At 37.8% G+C, this 25,478-nt stretch overlaps 1 protein-coding gene across 4 annotated transcripts in view; it reads left to right on the top strand.

Annotated features, from left to right (window-relative positions):
• Positions 1–128: 128 nt before the first annotated feature.
• Positions 129–25,478, top strand: part of MMS22L (MMS22 like, DNA repair protein) — a 97,471-nt gene continuing 72,121 nt past the window's right edge. The window contains exons 1-10 of one of the 4 annotated variants that reach the window (XM_027633938.1): positions 129–214; positions 1,687–1,871; positions 4,159–4,284; positions 7,448–7,500; positions 10,650–10,737; positions 10,834–11,011; positions 12,194–12,287; positions 14,286–14,416; positions 18,346–18,459; positions 20,222–20,401. In XM_027633938.1, coding sequence (XP_027489739.1) covers positions 1,699–1,871; positions 4,159–4,284; positions 7,448–7,500; positions 10,650–10,737; positions 10,834–11,011; positions 12,194–12,287; positions 14,286–14,416; positions 18,346–18,459; positions 20,222–20,401 — 1,137 coding nt within the window. In that variant the 5' untranslated portion in view covers positions 129–214; positions 1,687–1,698. Of the gene's footprint in view, positions 215–302; positions 473–1,686; positions 1,872–4,158; positions 4,285–7,447; positions 7,501–10,649; positions 10,738–10,833; positions 11,012–12,193; positions 12,288–14,285; positions 14,417–18,345; positions 18,460–20,221; positions 20,402–25,478 lie in introns of those variants that run through there. The other 3 variants (XM_027633939.1, XM_027633935.1, XM_027633936.1) reach the window with 3 other exon arrangements.

The raw sequence follows: 25,478 nt of genomic DNA, 5'->3' as shown, positions 1-25,478 counted from the left end.
AGGAGCAGGAGGAGAAGCAGAAGCAGGAGGAGGAGCAGGAGCAGGAGCAGGAGCGGGAGCAGGAGCGGCCGCCGCGGGAGGAGGAGCGGCCGGCGGCCAATCGGCGCCGCGGCGCCTGCGCAGTGCCCGCGTGGCGGTGGCGCGCGGGACGCACGGACGGGCGGCGGGCGCGGAAGGGGCTCGGCGGCCCCGCAGCGCAGGTACGGCCGCTGCGCTGCCCAGAGCCCCCCGGGAGCGGGCAGCGGCGCTGGGCCGCGGGCGCCACGCGAGCGGGTCGTCTTCGTGGCCGCTCCCCGGGGTCTGTGCTGCCCGCCGGCGGCTCCCTTGGCGGCTGGGATGCTTCCTCTTGGCGCCTCCCTCGCCGGTTTGCAGCTTCTGCCCCGCGCGTTGCAGCCCCCCTGAGAGGTTTCTCCTGCGTGGGTGGCCGAGAAAGTTGCGGTGCTTAAAGTGATTTGGTTCCGCGGGATCAGGGGTGTGATAGACAAGTACAGAGCTGATGGGAGTTGCGGCCGGGAAGAGCTGCTCTTTTTGTACCTTTTCTCCCAGTGTTTTCTGTCGTCTGGGGCGGTTTCGATACCCCCAATTGAACAGGTTTTCCTTAGAAATTCATGTGGTTGAGGGCATTCCCTTCAGCTGCCTCGCCAGCTGTGCCAACACCCGTACATAGGGCCTGCTGTAAACTGGAGCACTGAAGTCGTTCTTTCCCTTCTTGCTGCTCTGCAGAAATGTGAATGGATGGGAAAAAGTACAACAGAAACTGTTTTCTTTTTTTTTTTTCCTTGAGCTTATTTTTCAGTCAATCCTGTACTACCCACTTCTAGCCATGGTGTAAACTAGTTTCTCCAAGAACCGTAACAAAATCTGCCAGCAATGAAATTGAAAACTTAATGTAGGGTTTTAGTTATATTGTTTGCATATTTTCGTGGAACTCTGTGACACTTGTTGCCTGGTTCAGGTCTTTTAATATGTTGTATATGAATACACTAACTAACTATACAGTGAACCTCTTTTGGACATGATAATCCTTCTTTGATTTTGTTTCTCTTTTTTCAGATTCCTAGATAATTAGACTTTTTTTTAATAAGAATTTCTAACTATGTGAGAATCAGCTGTACAGTAATTTTTTGAGCTTTAAAAGTTTAGCATTTCAGGGTTCTGTAATTGTCATGTGGGGTGTATTTACTGCTTCCTAGAAGGAACTTAAGCTGTAATGTTGCCTTAAAGTTATGGGCAACTGGGAACCTGTAATGCATGATGTATTTTCATAGCATAGCTACTCTGGTCATAAAATGAACTGTTGCTGAAAGTAGCTCACCTATGCCTTGTAATGCATTCCTGCATTTTTTGCCCCATATTTTGCCCTACTGCTAGTCTAACCTTGTGGCTAGTTAATTTAGATAGCTAAACCAGAAGGAAATGAATCTGTTCAGGTTTTTTTTTAGTTACCAATTTGAGTTCTTTAACAGGTTGTGACGAAGGAAGATGAAGTTGCACAAAGCGGCAGAATTTTGAGGCACAGCATGAAACCGTGATTGCCTTTCTTGGTGCTCTCAGCTTTTAGTTTTATGTTACAATTAATCGGATCTGTGTCCTCACTTGAGCTGAAGGATTATGCAGAGTTGTAACAATGAGAAATTTATTTGAAGAGACACTATGGGTATTTTAACATTTGTTTATTTTCTGGGTCAGGTGGAAACAATGGAGGACGAATTTGAGGCTTTGTCCACACCCCCGTTTCTTACTGAGAGCTTGGAGATGGCAATGGAAGTGGAGAATGAGAAACCGCCTTGTTTTTCTTGTGCTTTTGACAACCAAAATGGAGGGAGAAGCTTCTCTGCAGAGTCTTATTTAGCAAATGGGTCTCTTAAGAGGTATGAGATTTTTTGTGAATTACAAATATAAGAACCCTTTAAGATGTTCTTTCCACTCATGTTTGGTGCCTGCGAATGCTGGCAAGTTTCCAGATCAGTTTGTTCCTCAGCTCTTATGATCCTGAGATCAACTTGGTGGTATATCAAAGTGGGAAGGGCAGTTGTGTTTATAAACAGCTTTGAACGGTGTTCTAGGTCCAATTCCTAGCTTTGTGAACTTGCTTTTAAGATATTGAAAAAGATATGTTTACAAGCCTGTTAGGACACTTCAAAACTGGCCTGTTGGGCAACAGCATCTGAGATCACTTAAATCTCTGAAGGGGCTTCAGCACTGCTTTTCCCAGTCATATGCTCTATTAAATGCTGCCCCTTTCTCTCTGTTCCACACAATAGAAACAAACTAGCTCTGCCCAGCTGCCCCAGATTGCTGGGACTGTCCTTTGTAGCTTTAAGACCATCTTTCTCAAAGCTTTACCTTTGCATGCATTCTTGATTTAAGGTTCAGAATTTGCATGCTCGGCAGGTAAGTATTTTCTGTGATATTTTAAAATGTTACTTTGGTTTAGTTATTATCTGTTTTACTGTCTGTGATCCAGCTTAGTTTTCTGTGCTGTTTGCTCATCCTACAGGGGTTGTCTTGTTTTTCCCGCAAAAGCCTAATCTTTCTGTCTGTCTTCCTGCCAAGTCTCATATTTTGTGTTATTTTGTTTATAACCTTCACTTCCACAACCTTTTCTGTAAAGCCTAAGAGGGGGTTCCACTGCACCTCCCCCATTCCATGCCTTATTTATGATATATTTTAGTTGGATTGTAGTGCATTCATTCAAATCAATGTCAAGTAGAGTGCTGAGGGAGCCTGTGTCTGCATGAACATATCAGTAGTGGATTCCACAGTGACAAAGAAACATTTCACTGAAATAGTTTCTGTCATTAAAACTCACTCAGGAGCTTGCTTGTATGTAGGCAGGTTTCCCAATCGCTAGTTGTGATGATATTGTTCTTCTGTTGTGTATTTACATTGTCTACCTGGATTGTAAAGTCTTGGAAAAGCCTATATGTGAGGGACTCTTTTGTCTTCATTACTTAGAACAGGAATAGCTGGATTTAATTGCTAAAGACTTCAAAACAGTCCAGTGTTTAAGAAGTTACCAAGTGAACTAAGGTATTACAGGAGATAAAGCCAATTATTTAGCAGATACTCTTTTTGCTTCTGAGAACTAAATTGGTAATAGTGCATAGTTCAAGCAGAATATTAATTTGGTGTGTAATGTAATAAAAACTAAGAGCTTGGCTAGTATATATTTTTTTAGTTTTTAGAATAGAAATATTTCTTGCATATTGGTGAATTGAGCTTCATCTCTGTGGTAGTATTTTATGAAGGACCATGGGAAAATTCTGAAATAATTTACTTTGATGTTGTTATTATACAGTTTACTGTCTTTTTTTTTTTTTAAAGGACATTAATGAAATATTTTTCTATTTGCGCAATTAGTAGTGTTTTAACAATACAGGTGTCTGATTTTCTACACTTTAAATAATATCAGAATTACCATTTTACTCAATTTTTTTTTTTTTTAACCAGAGTGAGGGATATTTATGGCCTAATGTTATTTAAGTTATAATGATGAGGTAATATTTTGACCCTCATCTGTTCACTTGCCTAAAAGTGTGCTTTTTATCAGTTTTCTGTATAAATATTATTAAATGTATATAAAGAAACTAATGTATGTTCTGGCATTAGTTATTAGGCATGTAGTGTGCATTGAGACAGATTCCAAACATACACTTATGGTGGAGCGTGCTATCTTATGTGGCAGCCCTCTCTGTAAGGACTGACACGTGCATGTTATGTCTTGGCCCCTCTGTAAGGATGAAGATGCTTCAAGGTGGTAGCTTGTTAATTTTTATTTGTCTCAAAATATGTTGTGACCTGTGACTATATTCTGTTTTCATGCTGTTGAAGCTAGGTGTTGTCATATACCATGTATCATATTGCTGAAAAATGTAAACTGTCTTTTGAGACATATATAGGATACATGTTGCTGATGGTAAGAACCCTTTAAGATGTTCTTTCCACTCATGTTTGGTGCCTCTGAATGCTGACAAATTTCCAGATCAGTTCGTTCTTCAGCTCTTATGGTCCTGAGATCAACTTGGTGGTATACCAAAGTGGGAAGGGCAGTTGTGTTGATAAAAAGAATTGGTGGTACATAAACCAGCTGTAGGTTTTGTATTCCATAGGTTTATTATTGGGGAATGTATGAATATTGTTGGCTCTATTTTACAGGGTTTTGCTGAGACTAGATCCTTCTCCAAATGACTATGAAGAAGATGTAGTGGAAATGTTTGGCTTTCAGTGGGTTACTGAAATGGCGTTAGTTGAATCCTGTGGATTTCTCTTTGGATTACTTAGGTATGACAACGTTGTATTTTTATAATTAATCTGTCTCTGTAGTTATACCCACCTTAAAGATGTAACAAACTTTTCAGTTTTTTGATAGTAATAACATATAAGACTGTGGGCTATGCAATGCATCTAAAAAAGATTATGCTGTCTGTTTAATGCTCCAGTAAGTGATGGATAAGGCAGAGATGGGATTGCAGGAAGAAGTACATTGTGTCACTGATTTTTAATATTATGTGACTTATTATTAAGTTTCTCAGTAGTGTGATACATATCTTAGCCATCACTAGATAAAGAATCGATAAGTATAGTTATTACAAGAGAGTGTTGGGGTTAATTTAGAAGGCTCTGGCTTCGGAATATATGAACAAACTATGTAAGATTTCCTTGAATGAGGTTGAGCTACCCATATAATTGAAGTCGTCTTTTGAAGATTTTTAGTCCCTTTTTGTGCATAAAGGAAAGTGGAGGTTAAAAATCAAATACTATAAATGCTGGATGCAGCACTTTCTTCAATTGTTTGGATTAGGATAGCTTCAGCAATCTCTTCAGATACAGTTACTCAGTGTTTCACTAATTCAATGTAGATGCTTAATCTGGTCAATGCAAATACACAGATCACCGATAATCCTCTTTGCTACTGATAATCCTCAGAATGTACAGCACATACAGAGAGTGGATGGGAGAGAAGCTTTTGTATGATTCCACAAATATATGTGATGTATTCCATCATTCCTTTCATTATAGTGGATTCTTCCATGCCTTTAGGGTTTGACCAAGGGCATGATGTGAAACATGATTAATAGGGTCTTGCTTATTGAAACACGATGGCATAGATGGCAGGAAGTGTATTAAAACAAGTGTTAAAGCTTGCTTTGACTTTGCCATATTTAAAAAAAAAACCAAAAACCCACAACCTGAAAACAAACTGATAATGAAGATTTAACTTTAACTTAGTTAAAAATTTCAGCATTTAGTCTAATTTATTGACTGTTCATTAACATAAAATCACTGGGCAGTGACACAGCAACGCAGTTGGTCTGTTGAATTAAAACAATTTTTTTTTCTCTAGTGTAAACTGCTCTGTAGTTGTACTAGAGATGAACATAAGGCATAATGTTTGTCATTTTTAAGTTATTCAAGTTGTACGTGTTTTAAAACCTACTGAACTGGTAGGAATAATGGATTTCAGCTACCTCTCAGCTATTGAAAGTTTGGTTGCTGAGCTGTCTTTTGCTGTGACAAGTCCCTCTGGAAAGATATTCTCTCAGTTCATTTGTTTAGTCATAGAATGGAACACTTTCATTTATAGACCAGTTGACAACTGAAAGTAGGATAACTCTTTTTTTCCACTGTAGAAATTGTATATGTTAGTTATAAGTTACAATAGTTCTTGAGGATAAGCTGGCTGTAAATAGTTCAATTTATGAAGTACAGTTAATATCTTTGTTTAAATACATGCTTACAGTCTGTTTTAATGTCTAAGTATAATATTAAAGATTGTAATTTAATGTTTTTAATATTGTAATAAATAATAATAGTATATTGCAGAACTGCAAGTTAAAGCAGTAATTGCATACTAATAATACATGTGATTACATGATCACATAATTTTCATAGAAGTGTGAGTGAAAGTGAATGAGAGCTATGTAACCATTTAAGTGAGTATATTAAAACAATATATCTTTGATTAATAAACAGATGTACCAGTTTAACTCTCAGAATATTTATTTGCAAATCAAATTATTTAATGATTAAAACCCATGAGGATTAATCTTTCAGGTACAAATGCAAATTGAAATTAAAATTATTTATTTAAATGATGGTACTTATGTTATGCTTCTCATGCCCGGTTTGTGCTTTTATTTTATTAGCCCACGGCATTTTGTCTTTTGTCAATTCACTGGGGAGTCTTTTTTTCTTTTATTTGTGTGTGTATGCCTCCTTTTTGTCACTTTCCTTCTCTAACCTTCAGTCTCAACAGCTGAGCTTTATGTGTTTCATAAAGTCCTCCTATTTCAGACTTCCTCCTTTTTACATGGTTGAAATACTTGAAAATCCAAGCAGAAATTCAACTTTGATTTCAAAACAGACCAAAAAACTCCACAACCCGTTTAAAGGGCTGAAGATAATCTTGGCTAGCTGACGTGATTTTACCCAATGAAGAAAGAACTAAGGGAGATAGTTTTAGTGTTTGCCCTTTAATATGCAGGTTGCAATTTGGACTTTTGGATCTTTTAGGTGCCTCCTAGTTTTCAGGGTTTTTTCCATAAGAACATTTGATCTATGTTGGATCCAAGTATCCTCTTTTAGAATCCTTCAGTAGTTGTTGCTTTGACTGTGTAAGAAATGTGGCAGAGAGCCCCCTCCTCAATTTATACAGCATTTTCTTTCAAAAGTCTGTCTGACACAGTTGTGCTTTTCATATATTCAGTTTAGTGCTGCATTATCTCTGTGGAGACTGTGCTTGAAGACCACTTGGAAATAACAGTTGTTGCAGAATATGGCCAAGTATTTACCTATGTTACACCTTTTTTTAAATTTTCATTTGCAGTGGCAGTTAGCTTCTTGAAAAATGTTCTCTTTCCTCTCCAAAACTGAACTGAGCTTTAACTTTTCTAGAGACACTTTCTCCTTTTACTCTACTGTATTTATTGCTGTTTATCTCTTGTGCTGGAGTTCAGCAGCTTACCACCCTAAGCGGGAAAAACTGGTGACAGAATTTACTGGAGCACATTGACAAGTGAATTAATTTAGTGTATACTGAGTGTATGCCATAAGGACTAACTTTCAGGCTTATTCCATGGTCAAATATGAAGTTGTTATGCGTGTGGAAAGATCACTTGCAGGGAATGGCTTTCGGGCTTTTATGGTGCGTATGGTTGGTTTTTCCCTCCCCCAATATTTAGCCAGTTATTGCAGTATTTGGTTGTTACTGCGTTCAGTGTTTTAAAAACAAGCAAAAATTCTATCAGTGTCATCCCTTCATGCTTGGATGTGTCTTTTGCCTACCACTAACAGTCTTTCCTAAGTTACATTTCTGATGCTTTTTCAGAACTACAAAGCAAGAAACACCTCTCACCTTTCTCGGTTCTATTTAGACCTTACTAAAGTGTAGTTAAAGAACTTTTACCTATATAAATGCTATAAACCTTTGTATTCCTTTAATTAGGCAGCAGATATGCAGACTGGAAAACCTAGTACAAATGAGTTCCTCTGATTTTGGTAAGTTTTACACGTTTAATTATTTAATTTGACTGGGATATGTATCTGACAACCTTTTAATTACAGAAGTATGTTCTCACAGATCACACTTGTGCTTTGACTCTTGACTAAGGACTCTTGGAGTGTGCTGCAGAACAGCAGATAACCAGCATAAAACTGCAGTAAGGGTAGAAATACAGGCAACCAAGTGAGATACAGTAGTATCAAAATAGGTAGTGGAAATGTTTGGAGTCAGTTTGTAACCAGATTTGCCTGTGTGGTATATCACAGGGCAGTCCTTACTGACCTTTGTGGGAATGTTGAATTAATGTGACTTGAGCTAAGGTGTCAGCCCTAAGGTAGAATTTTGCAAAACTGGTAACTCATTTAATTAAGAATGGAAAGTTGCATCAAAAATCCCAATAGCTATTTTAGTTACAAAGGTAGTGCTTTGGGATTTTTTTCAGTGTTCTCTTGGCTTACATTTAAACTAGTTATATTTGTTTAGAGTTATTTACAAACTTAATTTATCTTTGCAGTAAGATTGATAAAATGGGATCACTACAACATTCTTTGTTTCAATTAAATACTGAAGCACGAGAAGCAGTATGTTTCTGAAGGATTATTGCAGCCTTGGGCTTATTGTAAGTTTGAGGGCTGAATTACTTAGCAAGTTGAGAAGTTCAGTAATTACTCAGAAATAAAATGTTGTAGTATCTTCTCATTACAGTTGAAGTGCTAGTGTTCTATGAATGAATATTTTTACACATTATTTTGTTTTGATATTGTAATTTTCTGCCATTTAAATAATTTTTGTGAAATTATCAAGCTTCTTTCATATTCTGTTGTTGATTGTATCTTCAAAGTCTAATTATGTTGACATTTAATACATATGTGGAAATAGCCTGTTTTAAATTACATTTGAACTTTTTTATGGTAGCTGGACACTAAAGAACTGTTCTATAGTTCTTTTTTCCCTTGAATTTAAGCATCTTCTCAGTTCACTACTTTGTATCCTATTGCAGTAAAGCTAGTAAAATGAAAAAGCCTGAATTTTTTGCTTTGCACCAGGCTTTCTTTGTGTATTAGAGCAAGTCACACAGCTGTGACTCACTTCCTCCCTTATACAAGTGGGCTATGAGCAGAAGAATTTCATGAGGATTGAAATATTTCAAGTGATCAGGCAGCGTGATGTTGGGTATTATTGATGTCTTAGATAAATGTGCCACTGGTTAAAACCCCAGTTAAGAGTTTTAGCTCAGTAAATCTTTGTTGTGCTGTGTGTTTATATAGTTATCAATATCATACATGTAATTCAGTTTCCTGTCGTCTGAATGAGCTTTGAAGACTGTTTAATGTGGAAGCCATATAAAAGTTCTTCTTGTACTCTGTGTTGTTCTGTCTTTTTTTTTTTTTTTGAAAATGCCTGTTCTGTCCTTAAGAGCACTCTACTGTTCCTATTGTGTTCCACTTATTTCACTGCTCAATGATTTATGGTAGGATACAAAAGATTTTGTAGTGAAATACTAAAATATAAAATTTTGCTTAAACAGAACTTCTGAGAACTTAGGTTACAGTATTTGTTATAGCTACAAAGCAGCTGTGATGTCTATAAATAATTCTTTTAGAACCTATGGTTCATCAGCGTGGCAGATGCTATGGCATTCTTGTGTGGTGGGTAGACTATACACTGAAATGCTGTGGCACTCGTACCAGTTGATATGTTTCACCCACTGAGTGTTGTTGCTCAAAAGATGTTGAGACAGGCTTATATACTCAAAGCTTTATTTGTGGAGTCTGTAACAAGTGACATACATGAACTTCCAGGTTATCTGGAGGGTGTGGGGGGAAACAAAAGGAGAGCGAGGGCAAGACAAAGAAAGGGAAGACTCCCCAGTGGTCCGGTGGGGAGAGGATCAAAGACAACTGGTTTTACCTGGATGTGCAGTCCAGTGTAGTTAGGTGACCAAGAGTTTTTGCCACGCAGCTCCTCTAATAAGATGCGCTTTCATTTGACCCTGCTCAAACTCCCGATTTGATGCTTGCTTTTGATATGCTCTTAATAATTGGCATGTGCATAATCAGGTGTATGTGTTGCAGGCTGACTGGTTGCTAAGCTTTTGTGTGTGTATATATATATATTATTTGAGCAGTAGTTATTTGGTATTTAAATTACTATATTTGCTTTGTTATGCACTAAGTTTCATCTTTCTCTAATAAAAGCTGAAAGCTACAAGGCAAGGTGTGGGAATAAATAAGGAATGATTCTCACACCAGTGGCAGTGGCTTCTAGTGAATCACGGAATCACAGAATATGCTGAGTTGGAAGGGACCCATAAGGACCGAGTCCAACCCTTAGCCTTGCACAGGACCAGTCCCAAGAGTCACACTACAACTGCCTGAGAGTATTGTCCAAACTCTTCTTGAGCTCTGTCAGTTGTAGTGCTGTGACTGCTTCCCTGGGGAACCTGTACCAGTGCCCAGCCACTCTCTGGGTGAAGAACCTTTATCTATCTAACCCAGACCTTCCCTGACTCTGCTGTAATGATGGTGTTTGAGCTTGCAGGTGCAAGGTGAGGATCGTAATGCCATGAGAGCGAGAGCTTCAGAGAGCACAGGAAAGGAGACACATAGCTGCAAAAACTGGCTGAAAAGATGCAGAGCTGCAAGTGAAAGGCAGGATTGTGAATGGATGGCTCTTAGTATTACACACCTGAAGGCACTGTGCAACAATATGATGTTTCCTAGGAAGAGAAGCTGCAAAGCATATTTCCAAATAAATCTACCTATTTAAGTCCCCCAAGAGAAAAAGGTGCTGATAAATTATTTTATACATCTTCTCTGAAGGTGTCTTGGAAGCAGTCAGGGAACAGAGTAGTAGGGCTGAATTATTTTTTTCTAGCATTGGGTGCTTACATCTGTCATCTTTCCTGAGGGCCACCTTTTCTCTCTGTATCTGGATATGTGCATGAGATGGTAAGATAAAGAATGAAACCTCTGGTAAGATGACTTTTAGAAGTGGATGTTTGCCACCAACCACCTCACAAGTTGTCCTCAGAAGAGAGAGTGGCTTTCAAGTGGCCTGGTTTAATTACTGTGGAGAATGCAAATGTTAGACAAGCCATGGGTTGGTCACATCTGCTTTAAACTGTTGGTCTCTTTTACTTCAGGTCAAGCTGCAAACTTGCACTCTGAAGCAGAGAGCATCAGGAATCAGTGTATTAAGTTTTTGCATTATGTGAAAGTTTTCATCTTCAGGTGAGATTTGCACACAATTTACTAACTTAGGTACCAAGCTTTGTGTAGCTGCTTCTTACCTGTTTTCTAATTGTGTGTATTTTTATGTATATTGAGGTATCTGGAACCCCCTAAAGTGGAAAATGATGGAATGCTGCATCCGTATGAAGAGCTAGAAGCGCAGTTACCGTCAGTATTGGTGGAAGAGCTTCATGCTTTGACTATGCACATTGGTCACCTTTGTGAACTCCCTAGTAGTGTCCTGGCAGCATTTACTATTCATCATCAGGCAAAGGTTGATGTCTTCTATAATTTTAATCTTTTTATGTGACATTATGTATTCAACTTGCTAAGTTTTGGTTTAATATAAGTATCTTTGTTTTGGGTTTTTTTTCTCCTCTATTAATTGCCATTCTGCATTTGGCATACTCAACTAATGAATTCTGCTTTTTTTCTGTCATTGTCTTTATTTATCTATGTATTTTTATGTTCTGTAGCTTCAGAATTCTTCCTATGCTATACAAATGATAATACCAATTAGAGGTAGATAAGTAGGCTTGAATTAGCATAGCATGTTTAAAAAATTCCTTGGTGTTTGTCCCTACTGATGCTTGCAGTTTCTGAGCTTCCAAGTAAGAGGAGCATTTCTTTAAAAATACATTCTGAAATCTTGTTCAGAATAAGGAAAGATCTTGTATATAAAGAAAACTGCAGATGTGGAAGGAGGCACTGTAGCATTAAACACTGGTGTAGTATACACCATTAGGATTTGTGCATATGTATGATAGCTAATGCTTTCAGATCTTTTAGAAAGAAGAAAAAGAATTTCGATCTTGGGTTGTATAGACTAGTATCTGGAAAGGAATGATCCACTGAGAAGCAGTATTTTGAATCTTTCTGTTTGTTTACCTTGTCAGTAGAGCCACTGACAAGGTGAGCTGATGAAACAGTAATTTCAAGTCAACTTTAAGGAAGAGAATATTGAAGTTTTGGCATTGTTTTAAAAGCTCACTTTAGCAGCTTGTGTGCTACCTAATACTTTTCTGTTAACAGAAGAGTAACTAAGGGTGTTGTAATTTGTCAAGCTTGAATCAAGACTTCATAAACATCCTCTACAGACAGAATTAATTGTCACAAAAGTTTTTTATTTCTTTTTTTTCCTTTACCTGAATGACATGTTTGTATGTTGCATTGCATTTGATCACAGATATCCGTAATGTTCATCTTAGAGTCGTTAAGGATCATGGAATCGTTAAGGTTGGAGAAGTCAAGTCCAAATGTTACTATAGCAGCTCCATGTTCTCCACTAAACCATGAACCCAAATCCACATCCACATGTTTTTGAAAGCTGCCAGGGATGGTGATTCCACTGCTAACCTGGGCAGTTTGTTCCAAAGCTTGACCACCCTGTCTTAGTACAGAATCCAGAATTCACTAAAAAACTGTCTAAGTAAATGTGTGTAATTTCTAATCACAGGTCTTTCCCCCATCATGGCATTTACTACATCTCCACTTGGATATTAATTGGCTAATACTGGAAGTCCTTCATGTACTAGGTGAAAAAATGATGAGTAAGTACGCAGATTTTTTCCTTGAACTTACTCTTTACATATGACTTACTTAGTTTTCTCATCTAGTTTGTTCAGAATCATGTGCTACTTTTGGTGGTTTTTAAGCATAACTGTATTTAATGAAGTAAACTCAAATATAGTAAAGGCAGGTTCTTTGTGAATCTTCATGTGGTTCAAATTAAATGAAATTTTATTAGGAATTTGTTCTGTCAAAACTTGACCAAGATGACAGTTGGTTCTCAATTGATAAAAAGTACTAAATATTTAGTGACCATGCATTTCTTGACATCACAAATAAAAATGCATTTGCAGATATCCGGAATGCCTGGCAGTGAATGGTAATTTGATGAAAACAATGGAAAAGTGTCCAGGGATGGACTGGAACCAGAATTCTCAGAGCAGAGAATTTGTATTATTAACCATGTGCAGCACTAAGACAATATAGGGCAACAGAAGAAGCATCAATCAGAGTAGCTTGTGAAAGTACAGCAAGAAAAAGGCAAGGCAATATCATTTTAAAATTTTTTTAAAAAGGCTTCAAAAGGGCAAGAAGTAAATTGATAAAAGTAAGTGGCTCATATAAGTTAGATAAAAAAGGTCATAGAATGCAATTGAAAAACCCAGCTTCAAAGTAGTTCAGTTTGCTGAAGAACTGCTAAAATACAGAAGAGAACTTTTGTTGGTTTTTTGAGGTTTATGTCTATTTTCCATGTCCATTTTACTGAAATAAATCATCAAAATGTATTTTGTTTTATAATCTTCGTGTCACTACAACCAAACCTTCCTCTCCCTGACCCAGCTCTTATTATAAATTATCAATATAAGTTCCATATAGGAATTGCAACAGTTGAAGTAATGTTGAGATCTAGAAATAATGCACTGTATGTTTAGCCCAGGTAACTGGTACTAAATCTGAACTCTTGGATTAGTTTTTGCCAACTCTGAGTGCTGTCAAAACGCAGCCTTGCTCGGATTAACACATTGTCTCTGTTCCTGCGTGTCTGTGTTACTGGATGGTGTGTGGGTTGGCTGTTCTGTAATTCTAAGTTTCTTTTATGATCTCTTGCAAGATAACCTGTTTTCCTTTTTTGGGGCATTTTAGAGAAAGGATAACAAAAGTGTTGGAGGCAATTTATTGTCCAGAATTTAGTATATATTTCTAGATAATGTTCTGAGTAATAATGCAGTAACCTATCTTTGTAAGAGAAAGCTTGTGCTTTTTAACAATAAAATTTACTAGTAAAGACAGTAGTATCTCTGCTTATATTATCTTATCTTGTATTCTTATGTGCCTTTTAGAATTTTTTAGGTTTTTATCTCATTCTGTAAAGTATGCTGGGTTGAAACTTTACACTGCTGAGACCAGTGGCAGGATAGTGGGTTCAGGGCTTCACCTTGCATTTCCAAGAATAAAATACAGGCTCATTCTACATATCATCTGCTCCGCTGATGTCAAGGGAGTCGTATTGTTGAAAACCCTGTGGGATAAGATCTTACAGCCTCTTAACTTTACCATTTTATCTGTGTTAATGTCTACAAATGCTCAAGTTGGAACATGATCATGCCAGCTTTTTACATCAACACATCCAAAGGAAAGTGTTAGACCTCTCCAGAATTGTTTGTCATCAACTTGCATATCTGCAAAACATGTCATGATTCCAGAACATGCGCACTGGCATGTGACAAAGAGGAACTTGAAGATAAATAAATCTTTATTCCACCACAAAAACGGTGCCAATAAAAGGCTGTAAAGTGCCAAACTGTTTTACTGTCAACCTGAATAATACTAGATTTCTGTGCAATAATGAAGGGATTAGCTTGATTTTAGAAAGGATCAACATTCTCATGTGAATTTGTAAATTAAAATTACATACAGGTCAACAAACCAATTTTAAAAAATATACATATATATATATAAGAAAAAAAAAATCCTCTCTGTCTTATATTCCTACAGCGAAACCTGGAACTAAATAGGTCTAATTTTCTTTTGTGTTTTAGGACAAGTCGTATATGCTAACCATTTCATAAATCTGACTGGAGAGAATTTAACCAGTGTCAGTTTATTTGAAAAACACTGTGGAAATCTCATATCTGATTTAATAAGCTTGTCCATCAACAAGTATACAAAGGTAACTCCTTTTCTTTATATAACACACAGGCAGTTAGTTGCTTGTATTGGGAACCATATGAATTAGCTCTTGCACCAAGGCATAGATGACTTCTTATTGCTAAGTTTTAAATGTTAGGTATGGCTTTGTATCTCCATGTTTTAAAGAGTGTTATTTGTTAGAAGCTCAAATTGTGTTATATTTATTCATGACCATCTGGCAGTTGAATGAGAGAGTAATATTGAAATGCACTGTGTACAGAGCAGAAGTGAGTGCCACATTTCCTAAGTTCAGTGTTCCAGGTTTAATGCCAAACATGGCACAGTCTAAAAGGTTTAGACAGATGAAAAAAAGAAAAAGTCTTTTCAAACTCTCTCAACAGGAACAAAAAGAGAATAACACTAATCCTGGCAGTAAGCTAACTGGACACTTAGAAAATGTCATATTACAGTTTATTGTTGACCTGTTTCCACAACCTCATCTTTCTGTTACTGTGCTTTTACACTTGTCAAGCGAAAACTTGTCCTTCTCTTCTTTTCTTTTTCATTCCTTCTATAGCTGCAGTGTTTTTCTCCCTATTTTTGAGCACTCCAAAGCTAGAAAGTCACAATAGCTCCACAGAGCAACCAGAAAAAGAGCTGTGTAATCTTCTTTGTGTTATTGTGAAACCGGCTTCAGATGGGCATGTGTGATCCCTGAATGCAGGACTGAACTCTGAGCAGTGACCACTTTATAATTTATATTTTCGTAGTACAAAAACATGAGAAATGGAATCTCCCTTCTTTCATGTTACTTTTGAGGGTGAGGGGGGGTGGCTGTACTAGCATTTGATAACTGTTCTTTTAAACTACCTTCCTGTAGAGCTGTTACCTTTTAAAATCAGTTTCGATCAATGAAATTATCAGATAATATTGCAACCTCCTCCCCTGTCAAAAGGCAAATAGATGAGTAATTTTTTTAAAAGAAGATTCAAATAGTATCTGTTGAACATTGTGCTTGATGATAGGCTTTGAAATGTCAGATGATAAAATGACAGATTTGATACTTCCACAGAGCCACATTACAAAGAGAGAAGATTGTTTTACCACTGCTTTTTCTTCAGCTCTCCCTAGGCTTGGGGCGCAGCTTGAACTAGTTCTATTTGAGACTCATTTCTGGAGTGAAGCTTGCACTTGAGCTGGATAACATCTCTTCAGCTGGTGGCTCCTATAGTATGCAATCATTGCTGTCATACAGTAATGGAAATAACATCCCTCAAAATTGTTGAAAATGCAACTGGTACCCAGAGTAGATGACACCATCAGCTCATCACTAAAACACGTCATTAGAGTTTTGGCTGAGAACATTCAGGACTGCAGCTTTTAACATTCGTGGGTATCTTTGGAAGGAGGGACATAAAGTCTAGTCCTCCAGATGCATATTTTCAGATCAATTTCTTGGGCAGCTCTGATATTAAGATGCTTGACTTGGGTGATGTACTGACCTCAGTGTGCTCTGAGACCCATTTGGCAAAGAAATATATATCCTTGGATATCTTCCATTTTCAGTAGCCACATTGCTGACACCAGAGCTCTGTTGTCCCAACAGCACCACAATTTGAGGTTTTAAACATGCTTACCAAGGCACTGAACTCAGTATGTTGTGAGAGGAAATCCAGAGTATCTCTGAAGAAAACAATATCTTGGTTATCCTTAGTCTAACCGATATCCACATGGTGTCTTACTTTGATACTACTGGCCAAACTCTATCCTGAATGGATACTGCAGGTCTGCAGAAGAGATCCTGAAATCTTGTAGAGTAGCACAATAGTAGATGCAAGCAGTAGATGAAGAAACCTAGTTCCTGCAACAACGGTAGTCCATGTAGAAAGCATGAAACTCTCATTTGTAAGATAGTTTGTATACCTAATACTTTCATAAAAACTTACTCTGTTATACTGCATCTGTAATATGTAGACTGCTCATTTCTAATAGATCTGTTTTGCTCTTAGGTAGTGAGTTATTTTTGAGTCACTTCAGTTTTGGGAAGTTAGTATTTAAATAATAAATATTAAAACAATAGACTTTAGTGGTTACACTGATGTTTATTCTCAAGATTTTTTTGGCATAAAATTAATTCAGGATGTTGAGAGATTCCCCTAACAGATCTTTAACTAAAAGCGTGAGGAGAGACAAAGGCATGTGAAATACTCTAAACAGTATATGTGGAATGTGTGTAAAGAATTATTTAAAGAATTATTTAAAATATTTCAGTCTTGACCTCATGATGCTCTTAAATTGATTGTCAGGGTCTACCCTGACAATTTCATAAGATAAACAGGATCCTTTAGCGAGAGAAAAACAAATTATATGTCACATTTATAAATATATATAATTCATATTTATAATAAAGTGTTCAGTATTTAAACCTCATTTGGAGCTGTATGAAACAGTAGTTATAAACATATTATTCTATGATAAATAAAAAGTTTTCATCCTAGTAGAATATTACAGAGATTTGAAACTATGGTGATATACTTGTTCTCATTGCAAAAGTGTGGGTTTTTAGTCATTCACTCCCACTTTTGTAATGCCTCTTTCACACAGCTACTGCTGTCACTAGCATTGCATATTTTGATAAAATTTTTAATTTATACCATTAGGTTTCCAAATTTAGAAATTACTTTAAATGCCAGTGTGATTTGAGAATAGCTGTGCATGAATGGATCAGGAAGGGCATGAGGATATAAAAATTCAGGATCCATCTTATTATTAGATGTAGATGTCGAAGAGTTGGCTAAACTAGTCACCTGAGGCTCTTTTCATTGTCAGGGAAGGATAGCAAGAGTTTTTTCTTCTGCAGTGAGTGAGATGAATTAATCTCTCTAGGTGCCTCTTCCCCTCTTTGTTTTAGAGGGGTGTAGGTTGGTTATTCAGACTTGAACTACTCGTTGTTTAGGGATAAAGTGAGTATGAGCTGCTTTGTCTTCCCTCCTTTCTTTGTACATTTCTGCCATTGTGTCCTTGATGAACGTAAAAGGTGCTGAATTACACTATTTAAGCAAAGGTTTTCTCTCAGTTTTTACCACCTCTGAATAGGGTTCAGTGGATTCATAGGTCCTAGGATAGAGGAAGTAAAGTTTTGTCTATACTATGATTATTTCAAATACAGTTGTGGTAGATCTTAAAAGCATTAAAGCATACAGAGATTTTTTTTTTTTAATGTATTTAGCACTTCCTTTTGCTGTTTTACTTACTTCATTTCACAATTCAGGGAATATAAAATCGAAAGATGAATCACAAGAAGACTATTTTGCATCTGAAATGCATCAGTCTGAGTGAATTTTGTTAAATATGGAATAGTAATCAAAAAACGTACATGACTTGAAATATGCTGTTTTCTGCATATTAAAAGAATGCCTTGCAGTAAATTTACCGAAAAGCAGATTTTGTGAAATGTTGTGGGAACATTAACATCCTCATGCCAACAAAAACATATTCTACTAGCATTATGCCTAGTCATTAAGGATTTTTCAGTTAAAAATAACAACAATAGCTATTAAATCATTTCAAATATTTTTCTTCCTGAGAACATCAAGAAAATCTAATCAATCATTTTTTCTTTTCTGTCAGACAATGAATCAGTATTTATTGTAATTCCTTTTCATTTAGGACTTAGAATGCTGGTTTTATTTGATTAAATAATGTTTGAAAGTAGATCAGAAAAGACTAAGAAATAGCACAACCTGTAACTTATGTAGAATTGGGAAAGACTCTGTTGTGTAATAGAGATATTTTAGATGTTAATGAAATAATGCACGTTTAAATGTGTACTTGTAACTATATTATTTAACTGCAAAAAAAACCCCAAAACCTCAAACTAAACAGCCAAGACAAGAGGAAATACTGATATATAAAATGCAATTTCAAAAATAACACTTCTCTGAATAATTTTATTCTATGTTCTTTCAGGTGCGACCTTCTGAGGCTCTTACTAGTCACCATTATCCCTGTACCTGCATTAAAGAACTCTGGATTCTACTTATTCAGCTGCTAGACCACAGAAGTAAAGGATCTCATACAGAGGTAATGGAAGAATACTGTTGTATATGCTTGCATGTTATAGATACAATACAGTCACCAAACGTTCCCATGTTGCCATGAATGCACTAGTTCACGGATCTGATGGTAGAACAGAACTTCATATTTGCTTTAGGAGGACTGCATGCTAACTGTGATGCTTCAGGGCACTTTCTTGACCGTGTGTGTGAAGTCCTGACTAGGTTTGCAGTGTACTGCTTGTTATGACCTAGGGCACTGATAAGGAGTGCTCCTTGTGCTGAAGAAAGCAAAGTCATATATAAGAACAAAAAAAAAAATCCATCTTTAGTAATTTTTGGAAAAAAAAATTATTTGCAATTTGCATTATATGTCATGCAATGATTCATCTCCAGGCATTAGAAACGTGGGTACAGTCAGAACAATGATCCATCTAGCCCATATTTCTGTCTTTGATAACTATCTATACAAGAACAACCTGGATTTTGATTTTGAATCTTGTAGTTGCCGACTTCTTCAGATGCCCCCTTATACTTCTATTGGAAGAGCAAGTCAACAAATCACTACCCGTTTTCCTTCTTTATACTAATAAAATTTTATATGCCTCTTCAGTTTGCTTTTTTTCTTGTATCTCCTACCTTCTGCCTTCTAGGCTGAAGAGTCTTACTGTATTCAGTAATTCTTTTTTCAGGTGCCATCCTTTACCTAGTCATCTTTGTCACCCTTCTCTGAACCTTTTTCCACACTACATCTTATTTTGAATGACAGAGTGCCAGAATTGCATGCAGTATTCCAAGTATGGGTTAGGGGGGCATATGCTTTTATACATTGCATAATGATGTTTTCTATTTTTTTCTTTTCCTTTGCTAATATTTTCTAGTGTTTTAATTTTTCTTGACTGCTGGTTAGAATTGAGCTGTGGTTTCTCTGAATGAATATTAAGAAGTGTTAAAATCCTTTGAAAGTTTTCTAAAATAATCTTTATAAGAACCAAAGTGACCATCTGCACAATGAGTATGGTTCACTTAGTACGGAATGAAGTACTTCACTGTAGAATGTTTGTGCTGATAGCTATTTACTTGTTATTGACTACAGATGTAAAGGTGGACAGTACAAGTGAAAACTTTCTTGCTGTTAAGCATTTGCACTGGCAAGCATAAGTTAGGATCAGGACCCAGCTAAGGTGGGTGAAGTGCAGGTGCAAAGTCCCAGAGAGCTTCTCTAAAACTAGTCAAGATAGGCACAGGCTGAAAGAAGAAGTGATACTGTGATATAGACAGGAGTCTGAGCCAAAAAGAGTTAATCAGTTTGTCATTGCTGGAACAGACTGCAACAAAACAGTTTGCTGTCTTTCAGACCGATTCTCTACCATCTAATATATTCCTATTGGTTAGGTTAGTCTGGCATTAGAAGGTTTTGGAAAATATGTCCCAAAAAGTCCACATTAAAGAGCTCTAATATCTATCTCTCTTGTGAGTGTTGGTGCACTGTCCTGTCTGCACATCATCAATCTATCAGCTTGTAATTTTGTCTGTGAAGTATTGCACCGTGTTCTTCCTCATGACCCAACCTTGTCCTTTCACATTGCTTTCTACTGACATTTGAGAGAAGACTTTCTAAAGTACCTCCGGGTTTTCTGTGCTAATACTGACCACTGCTTTTTCTTATTTTCTTTAAATGACTTGTTCTCTGTAAAAGCAAATTAATCAATAGGACAGTATTTTAGAGAAAATTGTTAACACAGGCTTTTATTGAACAGAGTTCAAATTAACTTTTGTGTTTTCTACAGTGTTTCTGGAGCTTGGTGAACAAAACTCTAAAGAATATCTTTGAAAGGCCGAGTAATTCAGAAGGGATGTCCGGTTTTGAAGCAGTTCAGTGTAAAGACCCATTGAGTTTTAGCTGGTGGATTGTTAGTCATCTGGCATCACTCTACCAGTTTGACCGTAATGGAAATCTAGATGAAAAGGTGGGTATACTTTTTTCTAAATACCAAAGAGTTATTATAATTGATTTTGATCTCTTTGGTTATTTTTATTGATAGAAAACAAATAATGTTGTAATACAGGAATATTCGTACTCCTTAAAAGAAATCCTTTAAAGTTGGTGGTGTTAAGATGTGGTTTGTACAAGTCAGTAAACATTCTAGGAGCCTCTGACATATTCACATTATATACCAGATATTCAGTAGATTACTGTATTAAGGAAACTTGAATGTCCCAACTACTTAGTGGCACATATACATAATGATGTAGCATATGTTTTAAAACCGTGTGCCTGCAGCATAAATGCTTGACTGGGTTTGTTATTTTAGGAACTGAACACATTAGTTTGTACTGTATGAAGTATAAATCTCAGACATTGACTGTGTAATTATTAATGCCCCTTTTTTTCTTTAAAGCGATAGCCCTTCTCCGGATAAATTTCAGTCTGTCTAATTGCATGCCCTTTTCATCACAGCAATGGCACAATAAGATGCTGTCACGTGAAATGGGGAGATTTCCTTGACCCTTAGTGTTCGATTTGTCTGTTGGTGCTCCCAGGAAAGCTGAGACCCTTGTGCCTGACCTGTGTGTCAGCATCCTGTTATGGGGTGCCTTCACCAAACGGTCCGGCTGGATTGGAGGGCAATTCCCCTGACTTATTCAGGGAAATACACCAACAGGTCTTCCCACTTTATGACCCCTCAGCAGATCTTCCACTTTATTCAAGTGTGTTACCCGCTGCCAGCGGCTGCCAAAACCCACGAAGGACTCGCGGTAACAGTTTATGGAAAAACACACTTATTAATAGAAAATTGTGACAGGTTAAGGTTCAGAGATTGCCAGTGGTAGTATCTGACTGCAAAAAACTTATTGAAAGCAATACACAGACAAACACTAGTCCCAATAAAAGTATTCAGTGTGCACAGAGTGGCTCTTAGCCCATAGGCATCCCTATGGGGGGAGAAGACAGGTTCAGCCTGTTGACTGATCCTAGCAGTTATGATGGAGCCTTCCCTAACTTTTTCTCCATTCTCGACTTGCTTCTATACTATTTCTTTATGTTTATGTGGAGCTTAAGTGACTTTAGTCATAAATACCTTTGTTACTTCTTGGTGTAAAGTTCCCTGCTTAGCTTTAGATACAGTCAAAAAATACAGAGTGCATGCCCAGTGGGGGGTAGTCATACCTTGGAGACAGGTGACTTTGGGATGGAGGTGTGCACTAATATTACAGTTAGGCTTTAATGAACCAAGTTAATCTGAGAAGAGAGATTTTGCCACAGTTGTTGGCTCAGCAGCAGGACATCTCCCACCTCCCTTGGTTGACAGGTGCTGTGCCGTTTGTCAGGTGCAAAGTACCATGTAGTTCCCCTCTCTGGAAGGATTTCCACAGAGCCTGGTTGTGGTGTCTTCACTCCACTTCATCCTCCGTTCCACACCTCTTAGCAGGTGCTTATTGTTGTATGGGGAATCATTGTGGAGCTGCCAACTGCATTTCATCCAAGGACTAGCAGCTGTATTTTACCCTGTAATTTCCATACCATTATAATTTCTGTTAGGGTGTGAATATAACTTCTCAGTTTCCTCTAATTTTATCCCCAGTCATCTTTCCATAGTTGCACATATATTTGTGTATACAACTTAATTTTTATGTTGGTGTGCTACCAATAGACACTGTCTAATAATTGTTGAGTTTAAGCTTCAGTTTAGGAAATTCTGGCAGTAAGTTGCAAGAAAGCCTACGGGCTAGAGCAGGCTAATCCCTGATTAATCAGTTCTTGTGTGTGGGCCTCATTGTGAGAGATTTGACATTACCATGCATTCTATAAGGGGCCTAGATGAGACCTGCACATCCTATTCCTACACCTGCAAGATGTATGCATACTTGGTACTGATGCACCAAATTCCTTCATGATTCTTACACTGAAGGTTGTCTCAAGCCCTGCTTTTGCCTTGCTACTGTGTGGATGGGAGAGGACCACAGTCCATAGTGTGTTTCAGAGGAGCACTGGAAGATAGCTTTACTACACTCCCTGCTTATTAAGAAACTTAGATGGAGAGAAAAGGTTATTCCCAGGCTGAATACAGAAATCAGTGTGAAACAGGCACTTATATTGGTTTTTTTATGTTTAATGCCTTAATCCAAATGCAGTGATACTGTTTACTTTGATCACTGGATTTTTTTTTCCTGTATCTCATATTGATAGATTATATATTTAGCCTTGTGAGAGATTTTTTTTTTTGCTCCAGGCACTGTATTATTTACATAAACCAAAAAAGAATGGAAAAAAGGATTCCCATTGTTCTTATTTTAAAGTAGGAATCTGAAACAGTGTCAGGAAGTGACTTGCACAAGATCCAATAATATTTTTTTCCTTAGAGCCCACCTTGGAGAAAAGAATTTCCAAGTCTTGATTTGTAAATTATGACACCATCCTGTGTGCACTCCTTGATGTTTCTGGCTTTGCATTTCTGAGTGTGGCTGCAAATTTGTCCAAGGATCTCTCTTGTACAAAAAAATCTCTCAGTAACATCAGTGCATTTTCACTCAGTAATGTAATCTGTCATAGATAGTTGATGGTAACCATTTACTTGGGTCCTGTCCCCCTCCCCGAATTGCAACCTCAAGTATTCTTTGAGCATTATAAGGTAGAATAGTGATATAAATTTGTGAAGTCAATGGAATTACATCAGGGCTCAATATAGTCCCGTTTTGTTGGTTAAACACCTGATGCAATAGCTTCGTGACACATGCTTTCTTTTAATTAACTGTGATCAGAGGTGGGAGGGTGATGTGTCATAATGATGGTTATTCGTGTGCTCTGTAGCAAAAATTGCCTCTAAGGCTATGTCATCTGTGGAAGATTTTCAATTTTTTAATGTGGTCTGCATGGCCTTGAGGTTGTTATGAAAGCTTTTAAAATTCTAAGTAGGTCTCAGACTTGCTTCTTTTTATTTTTTCCCCTTTAGCTCATATAACGCAGTTTCAAATATGCAATGATTCATATATATTGAATGTATATTTCACACACATGAAACTACTTCCTTCTACTGGAAAATTTTGGCCAGGTTTCTTAGAGACTCTGTTCTGAGGGATGTACAGTACATGTCTCTTTCCATATCCCCCCATTCAGGTCCCACTTCACTCTTCTGAAAAGCAGGATTTGTACATTTAAAACCCAGATGGGACCTGATGAGAAAAATTGCTACTTCTGAACATTGCAGGGGTCAATTTCAATATCCTGTGGGCTAGGGTAATATAGGCAGAGTTACTTGGGGCTAAGAATTCTTGCCTTTGAATAGAATAATCTGAAATGACTAAATGGCAAGATAAGCAAACATGGAACTTCCAGCTGAGAAGCCTAATATGGCTTTTCCAGGTAGTCAACTTAGTTAATGCTTTCAAAAGTTTCTTCCTGCATACCCCGGGGGTCTCAGCTTAAGTTTTTGGTTTTAGCAGCACTTTCATGGACCCTGAGGTCTCCAGGTTCTGTTGGCTTTTAGGACTCTCTGGGGTTGGAGGGAGAATGTTTTAAGCCACCAGGTTTGGAGTAGGAGATGTAGGTTCTACTTATTTTTTGACAAGAATGGATTGTAAACTGTTATTGTGCCATATTGCCAGTGCAGTAGGGAATACTGTTAGGATGTAAATTTTTTGGGATTTGAATGAAACAAGTCTGTTAAAATATAGAGACAATTGTGGGTAAAAAAGATTGCAGCAGGTGGTTGCTGATGTTCTTTCCTGAGTTTGGGCTGAACCTGGGTGCACTCTTGTAAGCAATTCCAGTTGGTGTCAAGAGTTTGCCCAGATTACTCCAGGATCTTGTAAAGTGATCTGTGTACTGCAGATGAGCTGGAACTTTGGCAATAAACACCCGTTGTATAACACATGTGTCTTTGGACTGATACTGCTAAAAACATTCTGAGCAGGTCGATCTAGACATTCAGCGGTCTCATAGACATTTAGCACAACTAATATCTACTCATTACTGATAAAACTAGTCAACTGCTAAAAGGCCAGATTTACTTGGAGTCTGCAGTAGGACCATGCCAGTGTGTAGATAGTCACATAACACTGGGCTCTAAAATGCAGCAGTCAAAAGTCTGATGTAAATACTAACCAGAACTGTCTGGGAATCCTGGGTTATATTCACTATTGAAGTGCTGCCTTTACTCCTTGGCAGAATGCTAGCTCTGATGCAAAGCCTTTGGAATCAGTAACAGCTTAAGTCCTGCTCACTGCCTGTATTGAGTCTCACTGAGCTGGAGTTTATTTCCCCATACTAGCCCTCACAGGGCTGAACTTTGCATTGGTAGCTAGAAGGGTGTTGATAACACACCAGTGTTCTGGCTACTGCTGAGCACAGCATCAGCACTGTAACATTCCTTCCTCAGTTGAGGGCAAGATCCTTAGAGGGGACCCAAGTACGTCAGCTGACCCAAACTGACCAAGGGGATATTCCAGACCATGTGACATCAGCTCAGACATAAAAGCTAAGTCAAGGAGCAGGAAAGCAGGCATTCCTTGTCTCCAATGGCTGCCTACTGAGGAACTGTCACACATGCTGAAACCCTGCTTCTCGGGAGTGGCCAACCATCACTGCTCATGGGAAGCAGAGAATAAATCTGGTTATCTTTTGGTTCACTTTTGCACATGTAAGCTTGTGCTTTGCTTCTGCTTTAATAAACTACCTTATCCCAACCTGTGCGTTGTTTTCCACCTTACTCTCTCTCCTGTCTGGCTGGGAAGGGGAGTGATAGAGTGGCTGGATAGGCACCTGGCATCCAGCCAAGGTCAACCCACCACACTGCCCTAGGCATGATGTGCCCTCTGCTGTTCTGGTACAATTATTTATGACCTATTACCTAGGTCAGACCCTCCTCCCTTTCTCAGTCTTTCTTTCTCTTCTAAAGCTCTGGGTCGGTTCACTGCTCTGGTTCGCACTGCATCCCACAAAGAGAAGTACCAGAAAAACTGAGCAAGTACCTTCTACAGTTGTGAGGGCAGAAAGAGCAGCTGGCAGGATGAGGAAGAAGCAGTGGGAACTTCTTAATTGATATG

Source organism: Corapipo altera, unplaced genomic scaffold (genome assembly GCF_003945725.1).
Source record: "Corapipo altera isolate COAL_440 unplaced genomic scaffold, ASM394572v1 2b, whole genome shotgun sequence".
NCBI classification, from domain to species: domain Eukaryota; kingdom Metazoa; phylum Chordata; class Aves; order Passeriformes; family Pipridae; genus Corapipo; species Corapipo altera.
The sequence above is the reverse complement of the archived record's forward strand: the minus strand, read 5'-3'. Positions and strand labels throughout refer to the sequence as shown.